The sequence below is a fragment of the Danio aesculapii genome, chromosome 1, assembly GCF_903798145.1.
Source record: "Danio aesculapii chromosome 1, fDanAes4.1, whole genome shotgun sequence".
NCBI classification, from domain to species: Eukaryota; Metazoa; Chordata; class Actinopteri; order Cypriniformes; family Danionidae; genus Danio; species Danio aesculapii.
This window is the reverse complement of record NC_079435.1, coordinates 49,126,973-49,138,637: the sequence shown is the minus strand read 5'-3', so window position 1 is coordinate 49,138,637 and position 11,665 is coordinate 49,126,973. Positions and strand designations below refer to the sequence as shown.

Genomic DNA, 11,665 nt, shown 5'->3' with positions numbered 1-11,665 from the left:
CATCGCAGTCTCTCTCTCGCTCTGGTCAGTTGGTCTCGCGCGCAGCAGCAGTTCACTCGCTCACTCAAGCCGTGCTGCGGTCCGGTGTCAGAGGCAACACTGATGGAGACACTTCACACGGTCACCGTGGACCGAGAGGACACCGGACCGTTCAAAAAGCCGCTGAAAGAGGCCAAAGAGCACCGCAATAGTGACGAGCACAGCGAAACAAACTATGTAGACCTGGGCAATCCGTCGGACATGAAGTCAGACAGCACAAAGACAGTGAAAGTCACTTTCACAGGTGAAGGGAACCAGCTGGCCATATTCAAATGTAAAGGAGATGTGTCCATCTCTGGGACTAAGAGTCCCGGGGAGCAAGAGGGGAATGAAAATGCAGATAAAACCTCATCGAAAGAGGGGAAGAGTCTTTCAGAGAGCCCCCACGAAGAGCGCGCTCCGCTGACAGATGACTCTGTGGACGCAGGAGAGGATGTAAAAAGTGAAATTCCCAAAACTCCGTCGTATGAAACGGAAGAGCTGGAGTACACCGACATGTACTTGAACAGCCGCTGCGAGTCTAAAGCCAGCCCGAGCGCGGCGGACGTGGAGTCCCACTATATAACCACGCACGAGATTCAGCTGACGGAGTTGGACCACGATGTGGATTACGAGTTTGGTCGCGGATCCTGCTGGGATTTCGAGGATGATAATCTGGTGTATTCGTTTGTTGACTACGCATCATTTGACAGCGACGAGACGACTCTCGGGAGAATCCAAAGCAAGTCCAGGAGCAGTAAAATTCCGCTCACTTCACGCGCGGCCAAGCTTTGCGCCACAGGTGCTCTGGTCAGCACCGAAAGTGAACTTTGTGAATCCGATAAATGTGCCAGCTCGGATGAGGGCGCTGGACAGCTTGGAAATTCAGCAGGACATATTCACCTGTCAATCAAAACGTCTTCGCGTGCCGTCAACGAGCCCGCCGCCAATGTCCTGGGACAGAGGAATGTGCGCTTTCACACCAGACGCGCAGGCGAGCGGAGTCATTATTCATTCAGAAGCTCGGACTCCAAAAGCGAGACCCTGTTTGACCGCTACTTTATCCCACCCCCCGGCCGGCAGCACCTCGCCAGCAAGCTGAGGGGGAAGGACATTAACGAATATTCCAGTGGCGCGTCCAGTTCCGTCAGCGAGCTGGATGACGCTGATAAAGAGGTGCGTAATCTCACCGCGCGTTCCTTCCGGAGTTTGGCGTGCCCGTACTTTGATGCCATTAATTTGAGCAGCTCGAGTGAGTCCTCAATGTCAGAACACGGACTGAGTATTAACAAATGGTCAGCTTTCGTCGACTTAAATTACGGTAGTTTGACACGTGAGCAGCACAAGAACTCTACGCCCGTTTATGAGGGAAATAAAAGCGCCGAGTCCGCAACTATAAAAGACGCGGTTCAAAGCAGCACATCCAGTCCTCAAACTAAAATAGTGTCGATGAAAAACAGCTTGAACTCACAACAGACGTCCAAGAAAATAGAGATACGAAGCAAACCGGGTGAAACCATCACACAGACTGAAACCTTGAACTTCAGCTGTAATGTAGGAGCTGGCATACCTGCGCGAGAGAGGCGCGCGAAACGCGCACTGCATGCCATGATGTCACGTTCCACAGCAGAGGTTATGAGTAAAGCTGAGTGTGAAGCAGAAAATCTGCTAGATGAAAGCTTGGAAGAATCCCAGAAGAAAGCCATCTTCGCCTCAAGTCTTTTGAAAAATGTGATTTCCAAGAAAATGCAGTTTGAGCAAGAACGTAAAATGGAAAGAGGTGAAATAAGAGACAAATACCCTGCATGCCCTCATGCTAAAGATTGTAAAGAGTTTAAGGGCTTAGAAAGACAGACTTCTGAAACATCAGCACACTCCCAAGAGGATATCAGGGATGTGACAGACCAGCCACAAGAGACTCCATGTTCCCATGCCGCAGAAATCACAGAGTCACTCGCTGACCCTGAAATGTCCAGTAGATTAGATCCAAGTGAACCACTGAAGACCCCCAGTCAAAGGAGTGCTTTCAAAACCTGGAAAGATGGAGAGCAGGAAGCACAAGGTAATGGAGAATCTCAATGCACACAGGAGGAGGAGACGCTGCCAGACACCTCAATTAGACCTGTGATGGAAAGCAGCGAAAGTGTTGAGGGCGAGAGTAGGATGATTAAGATGTCTCACTTGTATGTCCCTAGCTCACAGCTTATGCCTAAGGAAAAGGAAGCAGCCGGGCTTTCATTACATAATCTGAAAGTGACTGGAGATCTTGCAGAGTCAGACGGGGGAGGGTGTGGAAAACTGAGCTCTGGCCAGCTCCATTGCTTTGCAGACACAGACCAAACCTCACAGTGCCAAAAAGCACCCGAAATCAAAATACACCTTCGAAGTGTCAAAGAAAACAAAAGCGATCCGCTCAACATCACCAGTCTGTTAACACCGAACATCAATCATGCCAAAAAGGCCACGAGTGAATCTAAAAGCCATTCATTGACCATATCAGACAAAGTCCCGCATTTTATGGTGAGGGATATTAGAGATAGTAAATGTAAGTTTCAAACACCTATTCATCAGGTTAGAGATGTGCGCAAACTGGTAAAAAGTTCCTATCGGTTTGTTGCGCTTGAAAATGCTTGTGGTTCATCCACATCATTACGAGAGGAGAGCAAACCTGTCAATAGAGGATCTGACAAGAAACCATTTCCCACAGCTATGGTGATAAAATGCCAGTCTGTAAACACAAACCCTGCCACAAAACCCGAAGGTGTGGCCGAAACATCAAGATTATCCCCAAATCACTCGTCAGAGTGGGCTACTAAAAGTGAACCCATTCGCACAGCACCCAGAGTGCTGTACACTAAGCCTGTGACTGAACAACCAGAGTTTAACCTAAAAATAGATGCGAAATCATCAAAACACAAAGCAGAAAAGGCAACAGAAGGTGGTGAGAAGAAGCCAGAGTCGAAGGTTTCGAACCAAATAGCCCTTGAAAAGTTAAAGGCAGCTGTGAAAACAATGGAGCAACTGTACGTTTTTGACAGGAATGAATGGAAGCGCAAAACGCAAGCGCCGAGACCAGTCACGGACAGCCACGTGCTGTCGCTCATCACACGAGAGGAGCAAGGGGTCATGACCAAAACAGACTTTGAGAGCGAATATGGGAAAGCGGACACTAGTATTGAGCTGCCCTCTGAAAAGCTCATCACAGCTTCTAGCGCAGGTGTCGATGAGGAGAAAGTGTGTGTGCCAGGAGGTTCTCACGGTCAGGAAGATTCTTTCAGTGAAAAGTGTAACTTCAGAGCTCCAACCTGTGTAAATACAGCCAACGATAGCACTCAGAAGATGTTTTCTAGCAGAAACTATACCCTGAAAACTCACAAATCACCTTTGTCTTTGAAAATATGTCAAAAAGGTGAAGAAAAGCACCAGAAAGATCAGCAGCAGCCAGACTCTGACAATTATCTAACCATCCCCATTAAAGCTCATCCTTTAGAGTCAAAACCCTCACTTGCATCGGGCTGCACTATGTCTCACCTAAATACCTCCCACCATCAGCCTGTGCAGCGCTCGCCGATCATAATGGAGTCTTGGTCCCCTGACAGCCCTACAGCTATGATATATCATCACGCTGTGCCCGTGCCAAATGTACCTGCTGTTCAACCCCAGCTGCTCTGCCTTACGCCCCCTGCAGACGTCCCACATCCTCACATCCAGCGCAAGCTGCTGCTTGACCCCACCACGGGCCAGTATTACCTAGTGGACACCCCTGTTCCGATGCAGCCCGCCGCCCAGAGGTTTTACCATCCTGAGAGTGGCCAGTACTTGGACATTCCTTTATCACTCACTCCAGTGCCAGTGTCAGTGTCACCGGTCGCCCTCGGTCCTGCAGCCTATCCCCCAACTTACTTGGTCTACCCTTCGACCTTTCTGCCTGCACACCCGGCCCCCCAGTCACACTCATCCACCTGCTCGGAGGGCGAGGATGCAGTGGAGACGGGCAGCATGTATCTGATCCCACCGAGCAGCACAGCACCCAGCAGCACCACCAAACCGGTCATCAGTATCACATCACAGCAAGGTGCCCGTATTGTTGCTCCTCCCTCCTTTGATGGCACAACAATGAGCTTCGTGGTGGAGCATCGATAACGGAAGGTGAGTAAACATCGCACGACTCACAGTAAGATATTATTTCTAAAAATCAAGTCAACAGTTGCTAAAAAATGTTTGTGTGAATCAGTGTGTATGGACGTTTCCCGGTACTGGGTTGCAGCTAGAAGGGCATCAGCTGTGTAAAACATATGCTGGATAAGTTGACGGTTCATTCTGCTGTGGCGACTGCTGGTTAATAAAGGGACAAAGCCGAAGGAAAAAGGAAAGTAATAAAGATTGATTTCTCTGAAAATGTTAAAAGTGTTTCTCAGTACTCTGTGCAAAACATATGCTGGAATAGTTGGTGGTTCATTCCACTGTGGAGACCCCTGGTAAATAGGGAACTAAGCTGAAGGAAAATGAATGTTAAAAGTGAAGTAAAAACAAAAAGTCACCTAATATTCACACGCATGAACTAAACTAAAATGATAATATAATTAATTTGCTTTAATTTGACCCCTTGGTTTTGAAATGTTGCATTACGTTCATATTTATTGTGATTAACTACAGCGTACTGGGCTTTACTAATCCTTAAATAAATGCTCATTAAATATTCAATTGAAATAAAAGTCATTCTAAACAGAGGCCAATAATGTAGTTTGATACTTTGCATTAAATCCCAACATCATTTTTTTAAGACTGGTTAATACTAAGAAATGTAATTGTAAATATCAGCAGTATTATGCATATGTACGTTGCGATCAGAATTATTAGCCCCCCCGTTTATTTTTTCCCCCAATTTCTGTTTAACTGAGAGCAGATTTTTTTCAGCACATTTCTAAACACAATAGTTTTAATAACTCATTTATAATAACTGGTTTATTTTATCTTTGCCATGATGACAGTAAATAATATTTGACTAGATATTTTTCAAGACACTTCTATACAGCTTAAAGTGACATTTAACTTGGTTAATTAGGTTAACTAGGCAAGTTATTGTATAATGATGTTTTCTTCTGTAGGCTATCGAAAAAAAAAATTAGCTTAAGGGGCTAATAATATTGACCATAAAATGGTTTTCAAAAATTAAAAACTGCTTTTATTCTAGCCAAAATAAAACAGATAAGACTTTCTCCAGAAGAAAAAATATTATCAGACATACTGTGAACATTTCCTTGCTCTGTTAAACATCATCTGGAAAATATATAAAAAATTCAAAGGGGGGCTAATAATTCTGACTTCAACTGTATGTATGTATGTATGTGTGTGTGTGTGTGTAAAACTGTACTTGTAACTAACACCTGTTCCTTCTTGCATGTCTGTTTGTTCATTGTTTGTTCAATATGTGTGTGTGTGTGTGTGTGTGTGTGTGTGTGTGTGTGTGTGTGTGTGTGTGTGTGTGTGTGTGTGTGCGTGTGTGTGTGTGTGTGTGTGTGTGTGTGTTTGTGTGTTTGTTGTGGAGCAGTAGTTTATGGGAAAAAGTGAATGTTTGGCTATTTTTGTTTTACTTGCTATGTTATCAGTGCATGTGTTTGGCCTAAATATTAATAGACAGTAATGATGGCTTCATGTGCTTGAGTATTTACTTTTTAAATAGTTTTGACAGATTTGTTTTCTACTTGAACCAAGAATAGTGAGACTAAGACAAATAAAGGCAAGAATGACAAGTAAAAAATTTTAATGTACGCTCACCGGCCACGTTATTGGGTATATCTTACTAGTACCCGGTTGGACCACTCATTTTTTCTCAGAACTGCCTTAATTCATCATGGCATAGATTCAACAAGGTACTGGAAATATTCCTCAGAAATTTTAGTCCATATTGACATGATAGCATCATGCTGTTGCTGCAGATTTGTCGGCTGCACATCCATGAGGTGAATCTTCCATTTCACCACATCCCAAAGGTCTATTGGATTGAGAACTGGTGACTTTGGAGGCCATTTGAGAACAGTGAACTCATTGTCATGTACAAGAAACCAGTCTGAGATGATTTATGACATGAGGCTTTATCCTGCTGGAAGTAGCCATCAGAAGATGGGTACACTGTGGTCATAAAGGGCTGGACATGGTCAACAACAATACTCAGGCACGCTGTGGCATTGACACGATGCTCAATTGGTACTAAAGGGCCCAAAGTGTGCCAATAAAATATTCCCCACACCATTACACCACCAGCAGCCTGAACCGTTGATACAAGGCAGGATGGATCCATGCTTTCATGTCGTTGATGTCACATTCTGACCCTACCATCCAAATGTCGCAGCAGCAGATCGTCTTGATCATGTCTACATGCCTAAATGCATTGAGTTGCTGCTATGTGATTGGCTGATTAGAAATTTGATTTAACGAGCAGTTGGAGAGGTGTACCTAATAAAGTGGCCGGTGAGTGTAGATGAAAAACCAAGCAAGTATATAAATGAACATTTCTTGCCTTTTTTGCTTGAATTGTGTCTCATCCAATAAAACAGGCATCCTTCAAAATATGTGTCAGTTTTGATGTCATTTTGATCCGTTACTCAAGTTCATCAAGTTTTTCTCATGTTGCACACCTACAAAATCATAGAAATACCAAACACTGGCAAGTATTGCAGGCACTTGACAGTATGCATGTGTGAGTGTGAGCTGTGTGGAAAGGTCAGTCGGCGAGTGAAGTATTTGTTGTGCTGAGGCAGTAGGTTGACAGCTGCTGGGGCCGATCAGAGGACCAACAAGCTGCAGCAGGGTCAAACCTTTTTATAGAGAGAGACGGACTGAGAGGAACCTTCATATCTGATCTTTAGACATTCTAGATTACTGATCAGTGTGCATACTGGACATCTATTGTCATTCAGACTCGCTGTAATCTTTTGTTTTGTGGCAATCTGTTTGTTTATAATGCTGTGGAACAGAAACATGATGATATGATTTCACATACTGTTTGGGTGTTTTTTAATTACGAATCTCGTTGAGTACCAGAGGTTTATTGAAATTCTTTACAAAATTTTATCAGCTTTCATAATTTATCTTTGCTTCAAATTAATTTTAGGTTTTTAATACACAGATTTTAGATCACGTTTTTACTATAACATATGAAAATTCTAAATGGAATTATGAATTGCTACTTTTTAAAAACTGATGATTTAAAAAAACAAAACACAATGAATGAAATTTATTGTGTGAAAAACTAATTTCAAGATTTTTCAGAAATGATCACTTTGCCTGAATTGGGATGTAATTTATGTAAATATAAATAAATGTTAAATATTTCCAATACAGCAGTCATTTAGAAAACATTTTTGCAATTAGTTAATGAAACATTCAGATTATAACACGCATTTCATTTAATACATTTTGCCTACAAAAGACTAAGAGGTATATATTAATAATATAGTCAAATATAAAATAATATCTATATTATTATATTATATTATATTATATTATATTATATTATATTATATTATATTATATTATATTATATTATATTATATTATATTATAATACATCATTCATTCATTTTCTTTTCGGCTTAGTCCCTTGGATTTTCTTTTCGGCTTTGTCCCTTGCACTACCTATTGCGCCACTGCGTCGCCATAATAATACATTATATTATAATCAGTGGTGTAGTCCTAAAAAAAAGGTGATGTACTATTACCCATCCAACCCGCCCACGCTGTATTATAATTTTACCTGAACGTTTCAGCGAGACATCATTCAGTTGACTTCGAAAAACAAATTATACAATATACAGTTAAAGGGTATGCGAATACACGTAAATTAGGGAAGTCTAATCAGCAAAACAAGTGAGTATACCGAGGGTATACGCAATTATTGATCCTCAGAAGTCGTAATGCCCAAACAGCTAGTGGAAAAAAGTAGGCATACTGAGTATACGTGCGTATAGCCCCGACTACACCACTGATTATAATATATTATAATGTATTATATTATATTTTATACAACAATTCTGTCTGGTTCTTGAGTCTGATTGGCCGATAGCCGTGCGATATTCATCGTTATGATGTTCATCCACAAGACAGAGAGCACATACTGTAATAAGCCCTAAGAGAAAAACAGAGCAATTTCATTCAGCTGATCAAATCATTATTAAACAGGCTAATGACCTTCTAAGTCGATCTCTCTCTTCTGTATGTCGTAGTGCTGTATTCATACCATAGTAATAATGTATATAATAATATCACCAAATTGCAACCAAGAAATATTAGGAGATCTCTCTGTAGACTGATGGCATTTCATGCTGTTTAGCCTTAAAATCTTAAAATGTGAGCAAAATCACCTGTTTTGTCATCACTTTAGATATTATGCTTGAGAATCATTCAAATACTAGCTCTAAAGTGACTCTTAAGTGGTTTCTGCTGTTCTGACATCAGCTGCAGATGTAAAGGAATGGTGAAAGAAAGTAGTTCCTCATACAAAAGGGTTTTTAGACTGTCCGTGTTTGATTTTCTTTTTTATATACACGATTATGCCATCGAACTGTTGTATAAATGCAATATCACACTCGTAGCAGTGCGATGTGGCTGTATATCATCACGGCCAACGCACGCCTCCCACCAGTGCCGATATACAGCAATTAATATATAATCATATTTTTTTAAAGTTTATTCAAAGATTAGAAACTACCACAGTTGAGATGGACTTTCATTGGTTTACAAAAATTGCACACATCCAGTATTGAAATTTGTTATTAGACGCATTCAAATGTTTTGCCACAATACAAAAAAATTTATAAAAAGGACAATTCTTTTTACAGTTGTGAGTTTATATCACACAGTTGTGATTTCTTAGAATTCATGACTTATATCTCGTAATTTCATTTTATAAATGCACTGCCATTCAGTTATTTTTCTCAGATTTACAAGATATAAGCTAATTCTAAGAAAAAGAGTTCATATCCCACAATTCTGTCTTGTCACATGATTACAAGAGATTATTAGCAGATTAGATTAGATTAATTATTAGATGGGAACATGAAATTGCAAGAAAAAAAATTACGATTCTTGCAAATGACAGTATTTAACTGTAACATTAACTGTATTTTACTGTAGGTCAGTTATGCAGTGTTACTGTATTTTAAAGTTGCATTGTAAACATTACTGTATATTTTAAAGTGAAGATATACAATACTGTAAATACATTTAAGCAAGATAAATGGTGCTGTAAATATAAATACAGTATTTTTGCTGTGATTTACAGTAAGTTACTTGGCGAACTGCTGCCAGCAAGTTATTGTAGATTCTACAGCAGAGGTGCCCAAAGATTTTCTTATGAAGGGCCAAAAACCAAACTTGATTGAGGCTTGTGGGCCGAAGGTAAATATAGCAAACTGTAATTTATTAAAGTTGTCATGGGTAATTTCCTAATCTATTTCATAATATTCAAAAATGAGCAAAAATTACTTTAATCATATTACCTAATTAATTACATATTTTTACATCTTATAATGAATTCATTACAATAAAAACAAATAATTCATGTTATGGCACAATGGAGTTAACTGCTGTGTACACTGCTGTGTACACTGTGTACACTGCCGAGGTCTTGTGCGTTGTCCTCTATCTATCAAGTGACAGCATTTACATTAAAGAAAAGAAAAAAATCTGATTCATTTACAACATTTAATTGAAACATTTAAGCTACAAAAAAGTTAACTGAAATTGAAGTCCCCAGGAAATCAAAACTAACCTTATTGATTTTGTTAGCTCACATTGCTAGTTTTGTGGTGAACAATTCATCTGTGCATGTCATTAAGAAAAAAAATTGTTTGATTGTTTGAAAATAGTTTTTTTATTGAAATCTAAGAGTGATAAATTGTCAGATTACGTATATTTTAGGAAATGGGCGTGGCTAATATATTTAACCACGCCGCTTCAACTGTCAGTTTTGACATCAAACAGAAATGGTGAGCAGGAGGAGTCCGCTCAATTTTCCTCAAACCCTTTTCCCATCTTTTGAAATGCCTACTTTACTAAATCCAATCTGCTCGCAGTAGAAAAAAGAAGCCACGCCCATTGTTTGTCATTTAATATTCCGTTTCTCAAGGAGCTGCGTCACAATACAGAAAAAAATAACAGTCGCGGCTTCCAGTTCATGAGGACTTTAACAATAAAACAAACAAAATGTTAAGTTAAATTAGAAATGACAAAATCTGTTAAATCTATAAAAATAAATACCTGTCAAACCTGTCACCTCTCTTGTCAGATGGGACTGTGGGCCAAATCAAAGGTTACCATGGGCCAACTTTGGCCTGTGGACCCTAGTTTTGGCATCTCTGTTCTACAGGAAATTATTAACAGTGAATTGTGAAATAAAAAGCAGCGATTATCTTATTAAATTTTATCCTGTTGCAGAAATGGACTTCCATACAAAAATATAAAGCAAGCATATATTGATATTCCCCTTGATTCATCTGTTTTTTCCCTTTCCTTCTCAGGAGGATCCCTGTCAAAGTGTGTTCGCCAACCACTTCATCAAAAAAAAAAACCAGACATGTTTCACAGTTTCCCACATCTGTCTTCATCAATTCCTACATGGTGTTGCCTCCTGATTTGAGACTTTTGCAATGCTCAAAAGCTAGACAAACTGTTTAAAGCAGTTTTTATAAACTTGTGCAACAAATTAATATGAGGCAACCGTTTTTTTTTTTTTTTTTGCCCATCCAGCTGTCTTGAAGCATCGCATAATTAAAAGAAATCTTTGCTTGTTCCGTTTTCATGTTGTTGTATAAAGTGTCTGTATTTTTACATTTTTATGGACTCCTTTTTACCTACCTATAGGTATAATGTCAAGTTCTGATTGAGTAACGCATGGCTTGTGTGAACGAGAGAGAAACAGAGAAATGTGATGTGGTGACTGTTGCGTATGAGAGAAAAAGCGAGTGTCTGTTTTCTCTCACTGTGATGAGAATTATGATTATAGTGATGGATCATCGAGGAGTTCTGTATAGTTTCAATGTATAATAATGATAATCATGCTGTTTTTACTGAACTGAAAACATGTACCTTTGAGAAAGATTTCATTTTTCGTCTCAGTCCTTATGTTGATGACCATTACCTCAGTTTGCAGTGCAGGCATGTTGCTGTCTTATGGGATTTTGCCTTCACAGTATTATACTCATTTGCTTTGTTCAGTTTTACCCTTACTTTACATCATCTGTCTTCCCTGTTCATTTTCTTTTTGTCCTTTTTTTGTAATATCGATTATATATTAAAGGTATATGGATCTGCAGGCCAATCTATGTACCAATTTTAAATGGAATTATTGTTATTCTTGTCAGCGTTAACTATATTTATATCTAAAAAGTGTGTTAACTTCATAAAGATGAAGACATTTTGGGGAAAATACATTATGAGAGTTGCCGCCTACAATTATGCCATTCAAGATATACACTCACCGGCCACTTTATTAGGTACACCTTACTAGCACCGGGTTGGACACCTTTTTGCCTTCAGAACTGTCTTAATCCTTCATAGGATAGATTCAACAAGGTGGCATAGATTCAACAAGGTACTGGAAATATTCCTCCGAGTTTATGGTCCATATTGACATTATAGCATCACAC

The 11,665-nt window shown here is 39.8% G+C and overlaps 1 protein-coding gene across 1 annotated transcript; it reads left to right on the top strand.

Annotated features, from left to right (window-relative positions):
* xpa (xeroderma pigmentosum, complementation group A) lies at positions 1–11,361 on the top strand. The gene is made up of 2 exons (XM_056461875.1): positions 1–4,167; positions 10,538–11,361. Exon 1 carries the CDS (start codon positions 103–105, stop codon positions 4,159–4,161), a length of 4,059 nt encoding a protein of 1,352 aa, XP_056317850.1. The 5' UTR covers positions 1–102; the 3' UTR covers positions 4,162–4,167; positions 10,538–11,361.
* The last annotated feature ends 304 nt before the right edge of the window (positions 11,362–11,665 follow it).

Bases quoted from the DNA above. Each gene is read 5' to 3' on its own strand.
- xpa (XM_056461875.1), top strand. From the start codon at position 103: ATGGAGACACTTCACACGGTCACCGTGGACCGAGAGGACACCGGACCG.